The 23680-nt window shown below is 49.5% G+C and overlaps 1 protein-coding gene across 1 annotated transcript in view; it reads left to right on the top strand.

Annotated features, from left to right (window-relative positions):
- LOC138283661 (zinc finger protein 1 homolog) overlaps positions 1-23680 on the top strand; it is a 129955-nt gene that overhangs the window by 81615 nt on the left and 24660 nt on the right. Inside the window, exon 4 of the mRNA XM_069221601.1 lies at positions 14666-14764. Coding sequence (XP_069077702.1) covers positions 14666-14764 — 99 coding nt within the window. The remainder of the gene's footprint in view (positions 1-14665; positions 14765-23680) is intronic.

Genomic DNA, 23680 nt, shown 5'->3' with positions numbered 1-23680 from the left:
ACTAGAGACATGTTGCTGGCCCCATGGGGAGAGTGCCTTTGTCACTCTGAGGCCAGTAACAAAGCCTGCACTGGGTGGAGATGCTAACACCTCCCCCAGGCAGGAGCTGTAACACCTGGCGGTGAGCCTCAAAGGCTCACCCCTTTGTCACAGCACCGCAGGACACTCCAGCTAGTGGAGTTGCCCGCCCCCTCCGGCCCCGGCCCCCACTTTTGGCGGCAAGGCCGGAGAAAATAATGAGAATAACAAGGAGGAGTCACTGGCCAGTCAGGACAGCCCCTAAGGTGTCCTGAGCTGAGGTGACTCTAACTTTTAGAAATCCTCCATCTTGCAGATGGAGGATTCCCCCAATAGGATTAGGGATGTGACCCCCTCCCCTTGGGAGGAGGCACAAAGAGGGTGTACCCACCCTCAGGGCTAGTAGCCATTGGCTACTAACCCCCCAGACCTAAACACGCCCTTAAATTTAGTATTTAAGGGCTTCCCTGAACCTAAAGATTTAGATTCCTGCAACTACAAGAAGAAGGACTGCCGAGCTGACAAACCCCTGCAGAGGAAGAACAGAAGACACCAACTGCCTTGGCCCCAGACTTACCGGCCTGTCTCCTGCCTTCCAAAGAAACCTGCTCCAGCGACGCTTTCCAAGGGACCAGCGACCTCTGAATCCTCTGAGGACTGCCCTGCTTCGAAAAAGACAAGAAACTCCTGAGGACAGCGGCACTGCTCCAAAAGAACTGCAACTTTGTTACAAGGAGCAGATTTAAAGACCCCTGCAACTCCCCGCAAGAAGCGTGAGACTTGCAACACTGCACCCGGCGACCCCGACTCGACTGGTGGAGAACAACCAACTCAGGGAGGACCCTCCGGCGACTCTACGACTGTGAGTAACCAAAGTTGTCCCCCCTGAGCCCCCACAGCGACGCCTGCAGAGGGAATCCCCAGGCTCCCCCTGACCGCGACTGTCTGAACTCCATTTCCCGACAGCTGGAAAAGACCCTGCACCCGCAGCCCCCAGCCCCTAAAGAAACAGAACTTCTGTGCAGGAGTGACCCCCAGGAGACCCTCTCCCTTGCCCAGGTGGTGGCTACCCCGAGGAGCCCCCCCCTTGCCTGCCTGCATCGCTGAAGAGACCCCTTAGTCTCCCATTGAAACCTGAAGGAAACCCGACGCGTGTTCGCACACTGCACCCGGCCGCCCCCGCGCTGCTGAGGGTGTACTTTCTGTGCTACTTTGTGTCCCCCCCGGTGCCCTACAAAACCCCCCAGGTCTGCCCTCCGAAGACGCGGGTACTTACCTGCTGGCAGACTGGAACCGGGGCACCCCCTTCTCTCCATTATAGCCTATGTGTTTTGGGCACCTCTTTGACCTTTGCACCTGACCGGCCCTGAGCTGCTGGTGTGATAACTTTGGGGTTGCTCTGAACCCCCAACGGTGGGCTACCTTGGACCAAAAACTGAGACCTGTAAGTGCCTTACTTACCTGTTGAAACTAACAATAACTTACCTCCCCCAGGAACTGTGAAAATTGCACTAAGTGTCCACTTTTAAAACAGCTTATTGTGTTTTATGTAAAAAGTATACATGCTAAAGTAATGATTCAAAGTTCCTAGAGTACTTACCTGCAATACCTTTCAAAAGAGCTATTACATGTAAAATTTGAACCTGTGGTTCTTAAAATAAACTAAGAAAAGATATTTTTCTATAACAAAACCTATTGGCTGGATGTGTCTCTGAGTGTGTGTACCTCATTTATTGTCTATGTGTATGTACAACAAATGCTTAACACTACTCCTTGGATAAGCCTACTGCTCGACCACACTACCACAAAATAGAGCATTAGTATTATCTCTTTTTACCACTATTTTACCTCTAAGGGGAACCCTTAGACTCTGTGCATGCCATTCCTTACTTTGAAATAGCACATACAGAGCCAACTTGCTACATTGGTGGATCAGCGGTGGGGTACAAGACTTTGCATTTGCTGGACTACTCAGCCAATACCTGATCACACGACAAATTCCAAAATTGTCATTAGAAATTGATTTTTTGCAATTTGAAAAGTTTTCTAAATTCTTTAAAGTCCTGCTAGGGCCTTGTGTTAGTCCCTGTTAGCATTTCTTTTAGAGTTTAAAAGTTTGTAAAAGTTTGAATTAGATTCTAGAACTAGTTTTAGATTCTTAAAAGCATTCCAACTTTTAGAAGAATAATGTCTAGTACAGAGATGAATGTGGTGGAACTCGACACCACACCTTACCTCCATCTCCAGATGAAAGAGCTAAGGTCACTCTGTAACATAAGAAAAATAACAATGGGCTACAGACCTACCAAAGTACAGCTCCAGGAGCTGTTGGCAGAGTATGATAGAGCCAACCCCTCTGTGGATAACACAGAGGAGGATGATAGTGAACTGGAGGAAGAATCCCCTCCACCAGTCCTATCTAGGGAGAACAGGGCTTCTCAAGCCCTGACTCCAAAAATAATAGTCAGAGATGCTGGCTCCCTCACAGGAGGATCCAGCCTCTCTGAAATCACTGAGGATAACTCCAGTGAAGAGGACATCCAGTTAGCCAGGATGGCCAAAAGATTGGCTTTGGAAAAACAGATCCTAGCCATAGAAAGGGAAAGACAAGAGATGGGCCTAGGACCCATCAATGGTGGCAGCAACATAAATAGGGTCAGAGATTCTCCTGACATGTTGAAAATCCCCAAAGGGATTGTAACAAAATATGAAGATGGTGATGACATCACCAAATGGTTCACAGCTTTTGAGAGGGCTTGTGAAACCAGAAAAGTGAACAAATCTCACTGGGGTGCTTCCTTTGGGAAATGTTCACAGGAAAGTGTAGGGATAGACTCCTCACACTCTCTAAAAAAGATGCAGAATCTTATGACCTCATGAAGGGTACCCTGATTGAGGGCTTTGGATTCTCCACTGAGGAGTATAGGATTAGATTCAGGGGGGCTCAAAAATCCTCGAGCCAGACCTGGGTTGACTTTGTAGACTACTCAGTAAAAACACTAGATGGTTGGATTCAAGGCAATGGTGTAAATGATTATGATGGGCTGTACAATTTATTTGTGAAAGAACACCTATTAAGTAATTGTTTCAATGATAAACTGCATCAGCATCTGGTGGACCTAGGACCAATTTCTCCCCAAGAATTGGGAAAGAAGGCGGACCATTGGGTCAAGACTAGGGTGTCCAAAACTTCCACAGGGGGTGACCAAAAGAAAGGGGTCACAAAACCTCCCCAGGGGAAAGGTGGTGAGACAGCCAAAAACAAAGATAGTAAAGAGTCTTCTGCAGGCCCCCAAAAACCTGCACAGGAGGGTGGGCCCAGAGCCTCTTCACAAAACAATTCTGGGTACAAGGGTAAAAACTTTGATCCCAAAAAGGCCTGGTGTCGTAACTGTAGTCAGTCTGGACACCAAACTGGAGACAAGGCCTGTCCCAAGAAAGATACCACTTCTAACTCCCATCCAGCTAAAACTGGAATGGCCAGTCTCCAAGTGGGATCAACAGTGTGCCCAGAGCAAATCAGGTGTCACACTGAAGCTACATTAGTCTCTGAGGGTGGGGTGGATTTAGCCACACTGGCTGCCTGGCCCCCTAACATGCAAAAATACAGGCAGCAGCTCTTAATTAATGGGACAAGTGTAGAGGGCCTGAGGGATACAGGTGCCAGTGTCACCATGGTGACAGAGAAACTGGTTTCCCCTGGCCAATACCTGGCTGGACAAACTTATCCAGTCACCAACGCTGACAATCAGACTAAAGTACATCCCATGGCTATGGTAACTTTAGAGTGGGGAGGGGTCAATGGCCTGAAACAGGTGGTGGTCTCCTCAAATATCCCAGTAGACTGTTTGCTTGGAAATGACCTGGAGTCCTCAGCATGGGCTGAGGTAGAACTGAAAACCCATGCAGCCATGCTGGGTATCCCTGAACTGGTGTGTGTCAAGACTAGGGCACAGTGCAAGGCACAGGGTGAAAAAGTAGAGCTGGAGTCTGGAAAAATGGCCCAGCCTACCAAGAGAAAAGGAAAGTCAGCTGGGAAACCAGCTGCAACACAACACCAAAAAGAGAACCTCTCTTCTCAGGAAGAAGTTCTGCCCTCTGAGGGAACTGAGCCTATGGAGCTGGAACCTTATCAGGTTGAGCTCTTGGGCCCAGGGGGACCCTCAAGGGAAGAGTTGTGTAAGGGACAAGAAACCTGTCCCTCTCTTGAAGGCCTTAGGCAGCAAGCTGCTGAAGAGTCCAAAGGCAAGAAAAATGGAACACATAGGGTCTATTGGGAAGATGGACTCCTGTACACTGAGGCAAGAGATCCCAAACCTGGTGCCACTAGGAGAGTGGTAGTGCCTCAGAGTTTCAGAGAGTTTATCCTGACCTTAGCCCATGATATTCCCCTTGCTGGGCATTTGGGACAAACCAAGACGTGGGAGAGGTTAGTCAACCACTTCTACTGGCCCAATATGTCCCAGAAGGGTAAGGAGTTTTGCCTCTCCTGCCCCACCTGTCAATCCAGTGGTAAGACAGGTGGGCACCCAAAGGCCCCCCTCATTCCACTTCCAGTGGTGGGGGTCCCCTTTGAAAGAGTGGGTGTGGACATAGTTGGTCCACTAGAACCTCCCACAGCCTCAGGAAATATGTATATCCTAGTAGTAGTGGATCATGCTACTAGGTATCCTGAAGCTATTCCCCTTAGGTCGACTACTGCCCCTGCAGTAGCCAAGGCCCTCATTGGTATCTTTACCAGAGTGGGCTTCCCTAAGGAGGTGGTGTCTGACAGAGGTACCAACTTCATGTCAGCATACCTAAAACACATGTGGAATGAGTGTGGAGTGACTTATAAGTTCACTACACCCTATCATCCACAAACTAATGGCCTTGTTGAGAGATTCAACAAGACATTAAAGGGCATGATCCTGGGGCTCCCAGAAAAACTCAAAAGGAGATGGGATGTCCTCCTGCCATGTCTGCTTTTCGCTTACAGAGAGGTGCCTCAGAAGGGAGTAGGATTCTCACCCTTTGAACTTCTGTTTGGCCACCCTGTAAGGGGACCACTTGCTCTTGTAAAAGAAGGCTGGGAGAGACCTCTTCATGAGCCTAAACAAGACATAGTGGACTATGTACTTGGCCTTCGCTCAAGGATGCCAGAGTACATGGAAAAGGCAAGTAAAAACCTTGAGGCCAGCCAACAACTCCAGAAGTTGTGGTATGACCAAAAGGCTGCACTGGTTGAATTTCAACCAGGGCAGAAAGTCTGGGTTCTGGAGCCTGTGGCTCCCAGGGCACTCCAGGACAAATGGAGTGGCCCTTACCCAGTACTAGAAAGGAAGAGTCAGGTCACCTACCTGGTGGACCTGGGCAGGAGCCCCAAGAGGGTGATCCATGTGAACCGCCTTAAGCTCTTCCATGACAGGGCTGATGTAAATCTGTTGATGGTAACAGATGAGGACCAGGAAGCTGAGAGTGAACCTCTCCCTGATCTCCTCTCATCAGACCCTAAAGATGGCTCAGTGGATGGAGTGATCTACTCAGACACCCTCTCTAGCCAACAGCAGTCTTACTGTAGGAAGGCCCTGCAGCAGTTTGCTGAACTCTTTTCCCTAACCCCTGGTCAGACACCCCTGTGTACCCATGATGTGGAACAAAATATTTAGACAGTCTGACCAAGTTAAGGAAAGCATCAAGGTGGAAGTCCACAAGATGCTGGAATTGGGAGTAATTGAGTACTCTGACAGCCCCTGGGCTAGTCCAGTGGTCTTAGTCCCCAAACCTCACAACAAAGAAGGAAAGAGAGAGATGAGGTTTTGTGTGGACTACAGAGGTCTCAACTCTGTCACCAAGACAGATGCTCATCCCATTCCTAGAGCTGATGAGCTAATAGACAAATTAGGGGCTGCCAAATTCTTAAGTACCTTTGACTTAACAGCAGGGTACTGGCAAATCAGAATGGCCCCTGGAGCAAAAGAAAAGACAGCATTTTCCACACCTGATGGGCATTATCAGTTCACTGTTATGCCCTTTGGTTTAAAGAATGCCCCTGCCACCTTCCAAAGGTTGGTGAATCAAGTCCTTGCTGGGCTGGAATCCTTTAGTACAGCCTATCTTGATGATATTGCTGTCTTCAGCTCCACCTGGCAGGATCACCTGGTCCACCTGAAGAAGGTTTTGAAGGCCCTGCAATCTGCAGGCCTCTCTATCAAGGCATCCAAATGCCAGATAGGGCAGGGAACTGTGGTTTACTTGGGACACCTTGTACGTGGAGGCCAAGTTCAGCCACTCCAGCCTAAGATCCAGACTATTCTGGACTGGGCAGCTCCAAAAACCCAGACTCAAGTCAGGGCATTCCTTGGCTTGACTGGGTACTATAGGAGGTTTGTGAAGGGATATGGATCCATTGTGACAGCCCTCACAGAACTCACCTCCAAGAAAATGCCCAAGAAAGTAAACTGGACTGTAGAATGCCAACAGGCCTTTGACACCCTGAAGCAAGCTATGTGCACAGCACCAGTTCTAAAAGCTCCAGATTACTCCAAGCAATTCATTGTGCAAACAGATGCCTCTGAACATGGGATAGGGGCAGTTTTGTCCCAAACAAATGATGATGGCCTTGACCAGCCTGTTGCTTTCATTAGCAGGAGGTTACTCCCCAGGGAGCAGCGTTGGAGTGCCATTGAGAGGGAGGCCTTTGCTGTGGTTTGGTCCCTGAAGAAGTTGAGACCATACCTCTTTGGTACTCACTTCCTAGTTCAGACTGACCACAGACCTCTCAGATGGCTGATGCAAATGAAAGGTGAAAATCCAAAACTGTTGAGGTGGTCCATCTCCCTACAGGGAATGGACTTTGTAGTGGAACACAGACCTGGGACTGCCCATGCCAATGCAGATGGCCTTTCCAGGTTCTTCCACTTAGAAAATGAAGACTCTCTTGGGAAAGGTTAGTCTCATCCTCTTTCGTTTGGGGGGGGTTGTGTAAGGAAATGCCTCCTTGGCATGGTTACCCGCTGACTTTTTGCCTTTGCTGATGCTATGTTTTGAATTGAAAGTGTGCGGAGGCCTGCTAACCAGGCCCCAGCACCAGTGTTCTTTCCCTAACCTGTACTTTTGATTCCACAATTGGCACACCCTGGCATCCAGATAAGTCCCTTGTAACTGGTACCTCTGGTACCAAGGGCCCTGATGCCAGGGAAGGTCTCTAAGGGCTGCAGCATGTATTATGCCACCCTAGAGACCCCTCACTCAGCACAGACACACTGCTTACCAGCTTGTGTGTGCTAGTGAGAACAAAATGAGTAAGTCGACATGGCACTCCCCTCAGGGTGCCATGCCAGCCTCTCACTGCCTATGCAGTATAGGTAAGACACCCCTCTAGCAGGCCTTACAGCCCTAAGGCAGGGTGCACTATACCATAGGTGAGGGTACCAGTGCATGAGCACTGTGCCCCTACAGTGTCTAAGCAAAACCTTAGACATTGTAAGTGCAGGGTAGCCATAAGAGTCTGTTTTACACGAACTCCACAGCACCATAATGGCTACACTGAAAACTGGGAAGTTTGGTATCAAACTTCTCAGCACAATAAATGCACACTGATGCCAGTGTACATTTTATTGTAAAATACACCACAGAGGGCACCTTAGAGGTGCCCCCTGAAACTTAACCGACTATCTGTGTAGGCTGACTGGTTCCAGCAGCCTGCCACACTAGAGACATGTTGCTGGCCCCATGGGGAGAGTGCCTTTGTCACTCTGAGGCCAGTAACAAAGCCTGCACTGGGTGGAGATGCTAACACCTCCCCCAGGCAGGAGCTGTAACACCTGGCGGTGAGCCTCAAAGGCTCACCCATTTGTCACAGCACCGCAGGACACTCCAGCTAGTGGAGTTGCCCGCCCCCTCCGGCCCCGGCCCCCACTTTTGGCAGCAAGGCCGGAGAAAATAATGAGAATAACAAGGAGGAGTCACTGGCCAGTCAGGACAGCCCCTAAGGTGTCCTGAGCTGAGGTGACTCTAACTTTTAGAAATCCTCCATCTTGCAGATGGAGGATTCCCCCAATAGGATTACGGATGTGACCCCCTCCCCTTGGGAGGAGGCACAAAGAGGGTGTACCCACCCTCAGGGCTAGTAGCCATTGGCTACTAACCCCCCAGACCTAAACACGCCCTTAAATTTAGTATTTAAGGGCTTCCCTGAACCTAAAGATTTAGATTCCTGCAACTACAAGAAGAAGGACTGCCGAGCTGACAAACCCCTGCAGAGGAAGAACAGAAGACACCAACTGCCTTGGCCCCAGACTTACCGGCCTGTCTCCTGCCTTCCAAAGAAACCTGCTCCAGCGACGCTTTCCAAGGGACCAGCGACCTCTGAATCCTCTGAGGACTGCCCTGCTTCGAAAAAGACAAGAAACTCCCGAGGACAGCGGCACTGCTCCAAAAGAACTGCAACTTTGTTACAAGGAGCAGATTTAAAGACCCCTGCAACTCCCCGCAAGAAGCGTGAGACTTGCAACACTGCACCCGGCGACCCCGACTCGACTGGTGGAGAACAACCAACTCAGGGAGGACCCTCCGGCGACTCTACGACTGTGAGTAACCAAAGTTGTCCCCCCTGAGCCCCCACAGCGACGCCTGCAGAGGGAATCCCCAGGCTCCCCCTGACCGCGACTGTCTGAACTCCATTTCCCGACAGCTGGAAAAGACCCTGCACCCCCAGCCCCTAAAGAAACGGAACTTCTGTGCAGGAGTGACCCCCAGGAGACCCTCTCCCTTGCCCAGGTGGTGGCTACCCCGAGGAGCCCCCCCCCTTGCCTGCCTGCATCGCTGAAGAGACCCCTTGGTCTCCCATTGAAACCTGAAGGAAACCCGACGCGTGTTCGCACACTGCACCCGGCCGCCCCCGCGCTGCTGAGGGTGTACTTTCTGTGCTACTTTGTGTCCCCCCCGGTGCCCTACAAAACCCCCCTGGTCTGCCCTCCGAAGACGCGGGTACTTACCTGCTGGCAGACTGGAACCGGGGCACCCCCTTCTCTCCATTATAGCCTATGTGTTTTGGGCACCTCTTTGACCTTTGCACCTGACCGGCCCTGAGCTGCTGGTGTGATAACTTTGGGGTTGCTCTGAACCCCCAACGGTGGGCTACCTTGGACCAAAAACTGAGACCTGTAAGTGCCTTACTTACCTATTGAAACTAACAATAACTTACCTCCCCCAGGAACTGTGAAAATTGCACTAAGTGTCCACTTTTAAAACAGCTTATTGTGTTTTATGTAAAAAGTATACATGCTAAAGTAATGATTCAAAGTTCCTAGAGTACTTACCTGCAATACCTTTCAAAAGAGCTATTACATGTAAAATTTGAACCTGTGGTTCTTAAAATAAACTAAGAAAATATATTTTTCTATAACAAAACCTATTGGCTGGATTTGTCTCTGAGTGTGTATACCTCATTTATTGTCTATGTGTATGTACAACAAATGCTTAACACTACTCCTTGGATAAGCCTACTGCTCGACCACACTACCACAAAATAGAGCATTAGTATTATCTCTTTTTACCACTATTTTACCTCTAAGGGGAACCCTTGGACTCTGTGCATGCCATTCCTTACTTTGAAATAGCACATACAGAGCCAACTTCCTACACTGTTCATCAGCCCAGGGTACCTTTCTGACACCCTAACATACACTTGAAACTTAATATCTGCTCATCAGCCTCGGCTACTTCTCTGGCACCGTAACCACACACCTGAACCTTAATATTTGCCCATCAGCCTGGCTACCGCTCCGACACCCTAACCACACACCTGAAACATAATACCAGCTCATCAACCCCGCCTACCTCTCTCACACCCTAACTACCATCTGAAGCTTAATATCTGCTCATCTGCCCAGGCTAACTCTCCAACACCCTACCCACACACCTAAAACGTAATGCAGCTCATCAACCCCGCCTACGTCTCACACACCCTAACTACCATCTGAAACTTAATATCTGCTCAACAGCCTGGGCTACCTCTCAGACACCCTAACCACACACCTGAAACGTAATAACTGCTTGTAGGAGGCTGGACTGGCTTGTAGTGAGTACCAAGGGGTACTTGCACCTTGCACCAAGCCCAGTTATCCCTTATTAGTGTAAAGGGTGTCTAGCAGCTTAGGCTGATAGATAATGGTAGCTTAGCAGAGCAGCTTAGGCTGAACTAGGAGACGTGTGAAGCTACTACAGTACCACTTAGTGTCATATGCACAATATCATAAGAAAACACAATACACAGTTATACTAAAAATAAAGGTACTTTATTTTTATGACAATATGCCAAAGTATCTTAGAGTGTACCCTCAGTGAGAGGATAGGAAATATACACAAGATATATATACACAATAGCAAAAATATGCAGTATAGTCTTAGAAAACAGTGCAAACAATGTATAGTTACAATAGGATGCAATGGGGAAACATAGGGATAGGGGCAACACAAACCATATACTCCAAAAGTGGAATGCGAACCACGAATGGACCCCAAACCTATGTGACCTTGTAGAGGGTCGCTGGGACTATTAGAAAATAGTGAGAGTTAGAAAAATAACCCTCCCCAAGACCCTGAAAAGTGAGTGCAAAGTGCACTAAAATTCCCCTAAGGACAAAGAAGTCGTGTTAGAGGAATAATGCAGGAAAGACACAAACCAACAATGCAACAACTGTGGATTTCCAATCTAGGGTACCTGTGGAACAAGGGGACCAAGTCCAAAAGTCACAAGCAAGTCGGAGATGGGCAGATGCCCAGGAAATGCCAGCTGCGGGTGCAAAGAAGCTTCTACTGGACAGAAGAAGCTGCGGTTTCTGCAGGAACGCAAAGTGCTAGAGACTTCCCCTTTGGAGGACGGATCCCTCTCACCTTGTAGAGTCGTGCAGAAGTGTTTTCCCGCCGAAAGAACGCCACCAAGCCTTGCTAGCTGCAAATCGTGCGGTTAGCGTTTTTGGATGCTGCTGTGGGCCAGGAGGGACCAGGAGGTCGCAAATTGGACCAGGAGGTAGAGGGGACGTCGAGCAAGACAAGGAGCCCTCTTAGCAGCAGGTAGCACCCGGAGAAGTGCCAGAAACAGGCACTACGAGGATGCGTGAAACGGTGCTCACCCGAAGTCGCACAAAGAAGTCCCACGTCGCCGGAGAACAACTTAGGAGGTCGTGCAATGCAGGTTAGAGTGCCGTGGACCCAGGCTGGACTGTGCACAAAGGATTTCCGCCGGAAGTGCACGGAGGCCGGAGTAGCTGCAAAAGTCGCGGTTCCCAGCAATGCAGTCTAGCGAGGTGAGGCAAGGACTTACCTCCACCAAACTTGGACTGAAGAGTCACTGGACTGTGGGGGCCACTTGGACAGAGTTGCTGGATTCGAGGGACCTCGCTCGTCGTGCTGAGAGGGGACCCAAGGGACCGGTAATGCAGCTTTTTGGTGCCTGCGGTTGCAGGGGGAAGATTCCGTCGACCCACTGGAGATTTCTTCGGAGCTTCTAGTGCAGAGAGGAGGCAGACTACCCCCACAGCATGCACCACCAGGAAAACATTCGAGAAGGCGGCAGGATCAGCGTTACAGAGTTGCAGTAGTCGTCTTTGCTACTATGTTGCAGTTTTGCAGGCTTCCAGCGCGGTCAGCAGTCGATTCCTTGGCAGAAGGTGAAGAGAGAGATGCAGAGGAACTCGGATGAGCTCTTGCATTCGTTATCTAAAGTTTCCCCAGAGACCCTAAATAGCCAGAAAAGAGGGTTTGGCTACCTAGGAGAGAGGATAGGCTACTAACACCTGAAGGAGCCTATCAGAAGGAGTCTCTGACGTCACCTGGTGGCACTGGCCACTCAGAGCAGTCCAGTGTGCCAGCAGCACCTCTGTTTCCAAGATGGCAGAGGTCTGGAGCACACTGGAGGAGCTCTGGACACCTCCCAGGGGAGGTGCAGGTCAGGGGAGTGGTCACTCCCCTTTCCTTTGTCCAGTTTCGCGCCAGAGCAGGGCTAAGGGGTCCCCTGAACCGGTGTAGACTGGCTTATGCAGAATTGGGCACATCTGTGCCCAAGAAAGCATTTCCAGTGTCTGGGGGAGGCTACTCCTCCCCTGCCTTCACACCATTTTCCAAAGGGAGAGGGTGTAACACCCTCTCTCAGAGGAAGTCCTTTGTTCTGCCATCCTGGGCCAGGCCTGGCTGGACCCCAGGAGGGCAGCTGCCTGTCTGAGGGGTTGGCAGCAGCTGCAGTGAAACCCCAGGAAGGGCAGTTTGGCAGTACCAGGGTCTGTGCTACAGACCACTGGGATCATGGGATTGTGCCAACTATGCCAGGATGGTATAGAGGGGGCAATTCCATGATCATAGACATGTTACATGGCCATATTCTGAGTTACCATTGTGAAGCTACATATAGGTAGTGACCTATATGTAGTGCACGCGTGTAATGGTGTCCCCGCACTCACAAAGTCCCGGGAATTGGCCCTGAACAATGTGGGGGCACCTTGGCTAGTGCCAGGGTGCCCTCACACTAAGTAACTTTGCACCTAACCTTTACCAGGTAAAGGTCAGACATATAGGTGACTTATAAGTTACTTAAGTGCAGTGAAAAATGGCTGTGAAATAACGTGGACACCTTTTTCCAAAGGGAGGGGGTGTAACACCCTCTCTCTGAGGAAATCCTTTGTTCTGCCTTCCTGGGCCAGGCCTGGTTGGACCCCAGGAGGGCAGAAACCTGTCTGAGGGGTTGGCAGCAGCAGCAGCTACAGTGAAACCCCAGGAAAGGTAGTTTGGCAGTACCCAGGTCTGTGCTAGAGACTCGGGGGATCATGGAATTGTCTCCCCAATGCCAGAATAGCATTGGGGTGACAATTCCAACATCTTAGACATGTTACATGGCGATGTTCGGAGTTACCATTGTGACGCTATACATAGGTAGTGACCTATGTATAGTGCACGCGTGTAATGGTGTCCCCGCACTCACAAAGTCCGGGGAATTTGCCCTGAACGATGTAGGGGCACCTTGGCTAGTGCCAGGGTGCCCACACACTAAGTAACTTAGCACCCAACCTTCACCAGGTGAAGGTTAGACATATAGGTGACTTATAAGTTACTTAAGTGCAGTGGTAAATGGCTGTGAAATAACGCAGACGTTATTTCACTCAGGCTGCAATGGCAGGCCTGTGTAAGAATTGTCAGAGCTCCCTATGGGTGGCAAAAGAAATGCTGCAGCCCATAGGGATCTCCTGGAACCCCAATACCCTGGGTACCTCAGTACCATATACTAGGGAATTATAAGGGTGTTCCAGTAAGCCAATGTAAATTGGTAAAAATGGTTTCTAGCCTGTTAGTGACAATTTGGAAAGAAATGAGAGAGCATAACCACTGAGGTTCTGATTAGCAGAGCCTCAGTGAGACAGTTAGTCACTACACAGTTAACACATTCAGGCACACCTATGAGCACTGGGGCCCTGGGTTACCAGAGTCCCAGTGACACATACAACTAAAACAACATATATACAGTGAAAAATGGGGGTAACATGCCAGGCAAGATGGTACTTTCCTACACTGCTCATCAGCCCGCCTACCTCTCTGACACCCTAACCACACACTTGAAACTTAATACCAGCTCATCAACCCCGCCTACCTCTCTCACACCCTAACTACCATCTGAAGCTTAATATCTGTTTATCTGCCCAGGCTAACTCTCCGACAACCTACCCACACCTGAAACGTAATGCAGCTCATCAACCCCGCCTACGTCTCACACACCCTAACTACCATCTGAAACTTAATATCTGCTCATCTGCCCGGGCTACCTCTCAGACACCCTAACCACACACCTGAAACGTAAAATCTGCTGATCAGCCTGGGCTCCCTCTCTGACACCTTAACCACCACCTGAAATGTAATATCTGCTTGTCAGCCTGGGTACTTCTCCGACACCATAACCACATACCTGAAACTTAATGTCTACTCATCAGAATCTCTCAAAATTCACCCACACACGTTGGGCAGCCTTCTGGTCCTTCCTCCTTTTAGAACATCCATCGCCTGTTCAAACACTAAGAAACGGTCTCATCACTTGAAAGCAATTTAATCATGTGAATATTATAAGGGATATGACTGTCCCATTTTCCTGTGTTGTATAGGCCTCACTTTGCATGCATGTATCTGTATATGCATGGGTGTGGTATTTATTTAGCTGATACATAGGTAAACGCTTGCGCTGTGCATGCTCTAAGGCAACAACACCGTCCGTCTGTGAGAAAGTGTAGCTGAGTTCTGAGCGCAAAAGGTCGACTCTTTCTGCATAACGATGTAGTGTTCTTTAAAGAGGTGAGTCTCCAACTCTTTCAAGCAGAGTTGAGGCTGATGGATACCGTTTGTTGTTTCAGATCCCAAGTGCATAGATGAAGAAGGCCTGTTGCTTATATTTAAGTGTTTTTGCATTTCTGACAGTGTGTTTGTTCTTGCTCCACATAGTTGTATTGTATTTTTGAATCCCATATACAGCCAGGTTAGTATATGTAACCTTTCAAATCTACGTAAATGTTTCTTGTACTGAATGAAAAAAGTCCCATTGCACGACATTTCTGATTGAATGGCTACAAACAAGTACAAATTTTAATTTCCAAGCACTGCTAACCAGTTCTTCTACTGTCACTAACAGAGCACGAGTCTTTGTCAATTATTGTTAAAGAAGAGGCTGAAACTTTTCCCCTGGGCTGTCAAGAATCTGAAATGAGTGAGAGCAGTGATAACTCCACAGGTAAGTCCGTGTCGATTCCCTGCACTGAGTGAACACATTTGGCCACAACAGCATCTATCTGACAGCACCTTTTGGGACATGAATGACACCTGAGGCCTCATTTACAGACAATCCAGTGCACCAAATGTTTTACACACATTATCCATTCATGAAACATGAGTGCCTAATTTACGGGAAAACACATTTTTGTATGTAATGTACTTTTGTTCCGATTGAGAGGTCCCACCGCTGGCACGGAGACTGTGAATAATCGTAGTAACATAGGACTCTGGAAACGCTAGCCAGACGTATCCGCTTTGGAGGATCCGGAAGAATGCTTCTAATGTATGAAAACGTAAAAGCACCAGAATTAGGCAGCTGTGCAGCTGGGGGCAGAGCTGAGAGTCCCATGGAAGTTCTCTTCATAGATCACTTGAAGACGCTGTGTTTAAATGTCACGTAATGGTGGGCAGGAGGGTAGAGGAAGGAGTGATGAAGTGGCATCCTCGGATTGGGCAGAGGTGCCTACCTTCCAGAATTTTCCACCCCTACTAAAAAACCCATGCACAAGGGTGAGCCACTTGAGAAGACACTGGACTTGGGCTGTGATGCTGGAATAATACCCAGCTGGAAGAAAGAAGATCTTTGAACCTCTGCAGTTGTGGACTTTGGGACTCTGAAACTGTAGCTGGGCCACAGGACTAGGGTGGGTCTCTCCATGGAGGTGGCACAGGCCACTATATGCCCTGTGATGAACACTAGAGTAAATGGACATGCTGGGGGATCTTGAAGAATCCCCCTGGACTTCTGTGGACTGATTGTTGAATCTGTGTACACACAGGTGCCATGCAAGTAGCCAGGAGGCTGGGAGTGCAGCAGGTAGAGTGCTCTGCCGAGGGGCTGTGGAAATAACCTTTCTGCCATCAAGCAGGAGAGAGCATCAGAAGCACAGGCTGAGGACAGGTCTTGCAAGTAAACTTCAAAAATCAATCTCCCCATTGAAAATCCAACTTGGAGGCCTGAAGAGGATACGCTTGGTGGCAAGACGCATCCTCATCAATTTGATTTTAAAAGGCCTGGGACATGAGGGGATCTCCCTTAGATCTGTGACAACCCTGGTGACCCCACGTTTTGGACCGCGATTCAATCCAGATAGTCCTGTGGAGCCTCATCTCCTCAGGACCAAACGCAAAGGAGTGGAAGTGTTACCGCTCTTCCGGCATGGCGTGTGCAGCCACTGCTCCCTGTGTCTGGATATAGCAGGGCACATACTGCAGGACTGCACCCACAGAGGGCATCCTGCACTCAGTGCATTGAGGCTGCGACCCCCATCTCCCTTGGGGACCAGGGGACCCATGAAAAGAAGAGAAAAGTGGCAAAAGGCCGATTGCATTAGTGACTGTGTAGTTAGATCCTATATTCATGGCGTAACTTGTAATATTTCAAGTGATTCTGTTATATTCTTTTTTTTTTTTACTCCCCATGTTTTAAACATGAGGAAGATTAACGCAGGTCCGATGCTGCAACAGGAGGCAGAGGCTCTACGCATTTAGCCAATCTGGAATCCTTTCTGCAGTTTCTCAATTTGTCATAAGTGGATGGGGCGAGGTACGTTTCTATGAAACATGTTGTGGGAGCAAAATTAAGAACTTTTCAACCCTTGCTGTAGACTGCCCTTATCCAGACACATTTTCCTCCAGTAAATGATGACTCGCCCCAATCATAAGCTTTTGTGTCCAGTTCATGGTAAGAAGAGCTGCTGCAGAGATATTTTCCACAGTAGAATCAAACAAGTTAATTTAATACATGTTTTAAAATGGTTATTTACAATTTCCAGAGGGATGTATGCTCACATTGTGTGACACTCGCAGATCTACTGCACGGGCTTCCTATGCTGCACTGTGGAATTGATTTATACATTACTGTAGGAAAGTGGCCCTTTTGGCATGGTTACCCCCCCCCCCCCCCCTGACCCTCCCACACACACACTTTTTTGCCTGATATTGATGCTGACTTGACTGAGTGTGTGCTGGGACCCTGCTAAACTGGCCCGTACCTGTACCATAGTTTCCACAATTGGAACACCCCAGGCACACGGCCAAGTCCCTTGTAAAAAGTACCAGTCGTACCGAGGGCTCTGTGACCAGGGAGGGTCCCTAAGGGGTGCATCATGTATTGTGCCACCCTAAGGGGCCCCTTACCGAACGTGTGCACACTGCCATTGCAGATTGTGTGTGCTGGTGGAGAGAAAAAGGTAAAGTCGACATTGCTTCCCTCTCAGGATGCATGTGCCTGTAAAGAGAGGCCTCTTTTTGACATGGTTCGTCCCCCGCCCCCTCCACTTTTTGCCTCTTGTATGATGTAGCCCAGAAATTGTAGTGCCCAGGGCCCATGCTAACCAGGTTTCCTGGGCAGAGCACTTTCCCTAAACTGTTGTGATGCATTGTCACAATTGGAGACACCCTTGGCTGCCACCATAAGCCCCTAGTAATTGGTACTTAGGTGCCCAGGGCACTAGATACTAAGAGTAGGCCCCTGAAGCCAGCAGCACTGATTGTGTCACCCTCTAGGACCTGCATTTAGGTGCACCCAGCACTGTCATTGCAGGCTGAGTGCCCAGATGCAAACCTAAAGTGAAACCTTTACATGGCACACTGCATGTGGTGCCCTGTCCACTATACACTGCATGCACTATGGGTAAGACGCCCCTCTGGCAGGCCTTAAGCCCTAAGGCAGGGTGTACTACATTATATGTGAGGGCATAGCTGCATGAGCAATGTGTCCCCACTGTGTCTTTGCCAAACCTGGGACATAGTGAGTGAACAGAGCAGCCATTTTAAAATACTTGTGTTGGACACTGGTCAGTACTAGTTGCACAGCAACATGATAGCCACTCTGAAGCCTGGGTTGTTTGATATCAAACAGCTCAGAATGATAAATCCACACTGGTGCCAGTGTTGGATGTATTATAAAAGGTACCTAGGGGTCACCTTAGAAGTGTGCTCTGCAAGAGCTAACTACCCTGGCATGGTTGCTGACTGGTTCTATCCAGCCTTCCACCTCTAGACATCCAATCTACAAAACCTTAGGGTAGAGGTGTGTCACTCTGGTTTGTAGAACAAAGTCCATCCTGGGTGGAGGTGCCAACCCCCCTCTGCACCCCCCCGGAATGTGCAGTGCCCTGGCAACTTACCACCTTTGAAACTCAACCCCCAGGTCTGCTGCTAGCAGCAGATGGTAACCCCAATCCCCCTCATTTGCCGGGAGCAACCTTGGGAAACTGGGTAAGAGGAGTGGCCCCACCTGGCATGCACCGCCCCTAAGGTGTTGCCTGCGAAGTGGGCACTCCATTTAATTTCCTCCATCTTGGTGGAAGGAAAATAGCCAATCAAGGATAGGAAAGTGACCCTTCCCACAGAAAGTGGTCACTTTAGTGGGTGTTGTAGGAAGCTGGCCTGGTGTGCAGTGAGCTCCTATGGTGTTAACACTTTATACTAGGTCCAAGTATCCCTTGTGGCTGAGCAGCCAAGACGTATCTAGGAGAGATGCAAAGCTTATGCAATACCACTGTAGTCACAAATGAAAAGAACCTCACAATGTTACAAAAATAAAGGACCTTTATTATAGTAACACAAATACTAAAATACTGAATAGGCAATACTCCAATAGGAGGCAAGTAAACACACTGTTATTTACACATTAGAAGTCACTGATTAGCGTAAAAAGCAATAGCAAATAGTAAAACCAATAGCAAATTGTGAAGGCCGTGGGGGAGACCAAACCATATACTAAGTAATTGGAATGTGAAGACAGTCCCCCACCAAGGAAGTGGAATCGGTAGAGGGGAGCTGGAGGAACTAGGAACCCCAAAAGGTAAGTAGCAGGGTGCCCCCCAGCAACCAGGAGAGAAGAGGTAAGTACCTGGATTTTATCCAAACCCATAGGAGAGCTTTGGAAAAGGACTGTGCAAGACCCAACCACGACCGGAAGAAACCAAAGGTGGATCCTGACAGAAGAGGGCCTGCAGTCTAGTCCATTTCTAGTTGGAGTGTCCGGTTTTGGCAGTAGCCACCTTCCACCCTTCTGGAGGTGCAGGACCAGGTCGACGGTGGATGAAGAGTCAGCTGTGCAGCAGAGGAGCAGAAGAGGAGTTCTAGAAGTGTCCTACGTCGGTGGTTGTGATTTAGTCAGTCAGTGGTGCTGGAAAACCACCAAAAAGCCTTGGCAAATGCACAAGTCGGAGAAGAAGATTTTGCAAGGCTGAAGAGGACCTGCAAGGCCCACAGGACTCAACCCAAGGAGGGGAGGCTGAGGTGATTGTCAGCAGCTGGGAGAGTCACAAGAAGAGGAAGCAGCCCCCACAGGCATCAAGCACAGGAGTCGCAGTGAAGCCCACTCAGCACACACGAAGAGGAGCCCCTCATCGCCGGAGCAGCAGGCAGGAGACTGTGCTTTGCAGGAAATTGTGCTGGCGGCCGGGGCTACACTGAGCGTAGGAGGAACAAACAAGCCTTGGTAGCTGCAAGAGTTGCGGTGCATAGAGGTACTGTCCTCCAGGGAGAGGCAAGGGCTTACCGTCTCCCAAGTTGGACAGCTGGTAGCGAGGACCAAGGGGACCACTCCAGACCACCACCTGTGATGCAGGAGCCACACAGCCAGTCGTCATTACAGTTGGTGCCTGCGGATGCAGGGGAGTGATTCCTTCACTCCAAGGGAGATTCATTCTTGCTTCTTGTGCAGACTGAAGACTCTTCACCCTCAGAGGATGCACAGCCAGGGAAATGTTGTAGTTGCTGGAAGGAGCCGGAGAAACAATGTTGCAGAGCGGAGTCTTTGCCGGAGTTGCAGATTGTCGGTTCTTGGAGGGTCCAGTTGCAGTCCCGGTGGCCAGAAGATAAAGTAAAATATGCAGACGAGTTCTGCTGGAATCTTGCACGTTAAATCTGAGGACCCACCCGAGAGGGAGACCCTAAATTGCCCAGGAAGGGGGATTGGTCACCTAGAAGGATGACCACCTATCAGGAGGGGGCTGTGACGTTGAATGTCTGACCTGGCTACTCCGATGCTCCCAGGGACCTCTGTCCACCTTGGATTCAAGATGGCAGAATCAAGTGGAGGAGCTCTGGGCACCACCAGGGGTGGTGATGGACAGGGGAGTGGTCACTCTCCTTTCCATTTTCAAGTATTGCGCCAGAGCAGAGACCCGAGGGGGGAGGGAATCCCTAAACTGATGCAAACCGGTTTATGCAAGGAGGGCACCAAATGTGCCCTTCGAAGCACACCATGGCTCGGTAGCTTGGGAAGGCTACCCCTCCTAAGCCATGTAACACCTATTTCCAAAGGGAGAGGGTGTTCCTTTCCACTCCCAAAGGAAATCCTTTGTTCTGCCTTCCTCTGCTTGAGCTGGTCAAGCAGCAGGAGGGCAGGGGGGTGGCACCAATGCGGGCTGACCAGAAAACCCCTAAAGACTGGTAGGAGCAATGCTGGGGGTCTTCTAAGGAGCCCCCAGAGTACATGTAATCATACTTTCAATACTGGCAACAGTATTGGGGTATGATTCTGACATGTTTGATTCCAAACATGCCCAGGATCGGAGTTACCATTATGTAGCTGGACATAGGTAGTGACCTGTGTCCAGTACACATTTAAAATGGCTTCCGCAAGTTCGTAGGGGCACCTCTGCTTATGCAGGGGTGCCCTCACACACGGGTACTTGCACCCTGGCCTCTGGGCTTGGAGGGCCTACCATAGGGGTGACTTACAGTGATCTGCACCTTCTCACGCAGGCTGCAGTGGCGGCCTGCAGACACAGTTAGCATGGGCTCCTATGGGTGCCACAATACATGCTGCAGCCCATGGGGAACCCCCTGGTGCCTCAATGCCCTTGGTACCCAAGTACCACATACTAGGGACTTTTATGGGGACACCAATATGCCAATTGCGGGGTGTGCTAAGTCCTGAGCAACCAAATTTAGAGGGAGAGAACACAGTCACTGGGGTGCTGGGTAGTAGCAACCCAGTGAACACAGTCAAAAACACACTGACAGCAGGCAGAAAGTGGGGGTAACGATGCCAAAAAGAGAATACTTTCCTACAGGTGTAGCCACCTGAAGGTACGTGACCCATTGGTCACTACCAGGTTCCCCCTAAAACGCCCACCAAATACAGTAATGGTGGGCACCCCTAGACCAGGAAATCAGGTTCCACGGACAAAAGAAGACCAGCACCAAGAAGATCAGAAGTACGAGAACTGTGGACCTGCTGCACCCAAAAAAAGGCACCAAACCCTGCCTGCTGCACCCAGGACTCGACAATCGCTGCTGAGAAGCTGCTGGACAACTAGACAATTCTACAAGAATGCCAGAGGACTTCTAGGCTTTGCAAATCGCCCAAGAACTCCCTTCAGAGTAGAGGTACAACTCTCTAACTTAAAGAAACCAGAAAGCCAGTGTAGGTCACTTCACTGAGCAGGCGCTAACTCCAGAACTGGACGCTGCAGCAGGACAGAACTTCATCCCGACGATGCAAGGACCAACCATGCCAGTGTGCCAAGTTTGGTGGCACTGCGGCCCCTAGCGGCCACACCATGCCAGCACCCTGGGTATTGGTCAGCTATTGTCGGACACCAAGCAAAACAGCCTGCCTGGGTCTGCAACAGGACCAGGAGGAAGCCCCAGTCGAGGGACTTCAGAAATTCCCTGGATCTCCCACCACAGTGCCCCCGTTGTCCTGCAAATTACCCTTTAACCAACTTACCTCCTGCTCCAAAGGGCATCCTGAACCAAAGAACCTGCTATGCCCTAAGGTTCCCCAACCCCTTGCGACTTCAACACTCCAAGAGGACCCCAAGGAACTACCTCTAAACTTACCTGTGCAGTGCTTTTCCAAGTGGTCCCCCGAAGTGGCCCTGTACTAGCTCCAGAGACCTTCCCCTGCTGCTCCCACTGGAACCGGGAGCCACCCGAACTTCTCCAGCTGGCACAGTGTGCCCACCGACGACTTCAACCAACCTGCAAAAAAAGAACCTTGTAAACCAACTGTACCATTTTATGTTTATTTTTAAAGTTGATCCACCATGATTCCTATGGTGTGTAATTACGCACAAAAAATCCCTATCTCAAAAAGTACTTAACCAATTTTGATAATCTTCATCTTAAAAATTATATAAAAATCTGAAGTATTTTTGTAAATGATCTTGAGTTATTCCTTTGAGTGTGTGAGTTGCAAGATTGATGCTGGGAGTACAACAAATGCTTTGCACTTCTCCAAGATTGGCCTAACTGCTCAACCAAGCTACCATAAAAATTAGAGCATTAGTTGATCTAGTTTTTAGGTTGAGCATAGCAGCGCGCAAGCGCTGCTTTTCTGATGTGTTATTATCTGTGTGGGTTTTTAACCGCGCCAACCTCACCCCTTTCACTTTCACTCAGTTGTGGGTTTGCCTTTCAAAAATCCTTTGATGACATTGGTAAATGTTTTGTTACCACCTTGGGGACTAACCCTGTTACATTGATAATTGCACGTTTGCCGATATGTTTGACTGCGAGCAAACTTCTTTTTCCTTTTGTGTCTCCCCTTTATACTAATGCTCATGGCAGCCGTGGCGCTTTGAATTGACTTGCTTATGTCAACTGTTTTACTTTTCATTTGCAATTTATATGGCAAGAGTCCAGTTAGGAATTTACAACGGTAATAGCTCTAACTCGAGTAAAAGCGAGACCCATTGCATTACAAATGCTTGTTACCCCTGTTACCCAAAGTGTGGTTGCCTGGACCCCCTTCACAGTGTGCCTAGTGTGCCTAGCTTTGCACACTACATAGAGGGCCAGCCTCCTACAGACATTGCTTCCTGTCTCGATACATTCATCACTGAACATTCGTGGTCCTGGGACCCGTTACTTCCATTCCCTTCCATTTCTGTCACAGAGATGTTTGGTACTTTGACCCTCGTCCCATTTTCTTTTCTCTCTTTATTTGCTTCAAACTCCGTTGCTGATCCCCGGGCCCCTTGGCCCTTGATGCATCCTGCGCTTCAGGGCCCTGCACCTTCTTTACAGACTGGATAATGAAGAGGCTTAGAGGGTGATGGAACAAACATTTCCACTTCCACGCAAAGTACCGCTGGGCTGACCTCCTCAGCATTTGTAACCCCTGCTGCTCTCCAGAGGACAACAGCACTTACTGCTACTCCTGCTTAGCCTTCAGGGGCAAAAGGACACTTCAGCAGCAGAGACACAATGCTGGACCCACAATAAAATGTATCAATCATCGATTGGGATGCTGGACATCTATGGCAAATCGGGTCTGCTCAGCAGCGAGGAGGAGAAATGGGAGACGCCTTCCAGCGTTCCAGCCCAGAGGCCATGGGCTCTGACTCTTCAGCACCGGAAGACGACGAAGACAAAGAAAAACAGATGCTCAAGAGCACTCCGTCTACCGCAGTCCACACTGAACCTCGCATCAAGTCCATGCCGAGATGTGTGGCTACAATGGATACTCAGACCCCCAAGACACACAGCACCTGCTTGTCGAGGCCAAGTACTAGCCGAAGGAGGGCAGGCGTCTCACCCATTAACAAACCACCTCCACTTCTAGGTTTGCCTTCACCCTCTGGCTGCAGTCGGGATGTAGCCAAGGTTAAGGGCCAAGACAGGATCCATCCATGAGCCTCGACCCGCACTCTACCCCATGATCTTTCGAGCCCAAAAGCACACCTTGATGGCAACAGTGCAGTCGAATCTGAAAGCACTTTTGGCACCGAACCAGCTTTTACTCCGGGACCATCTGTGGCAAACTCCGAATTGAAGCCCATCCTCGAAAATCTGCAATAGGAGCTTGATGACAGACAGCGACAGATCGTTTTCCATCCGCTCTGGACACCGAGAAAGAGGAGGCTTGTCTGTGAGGATGCTGCACAACCAGTTTTTTTCCCACAGC

This window comes from Pleurodeles waltl, chromosome 3_1 (assembly GCF_031143425.1).
Source record: "Pleurodeles waltl isolate 20211129_DDA chromosome 3_1, aPleWal1.hap1.20221129, whole genome shotgun sequence".
Classification (NCBI taxonomy): Eukaryota; Metazoa; Chordata; class Amphibia; order Caudata; family Salamandridae; genus Pleurodeles; species Pleurodeles waltl.
Note: the sequence above shows the minus strand (reverse complement) of the source record. Positions and strands in the feature narration are given on the sequence as shown.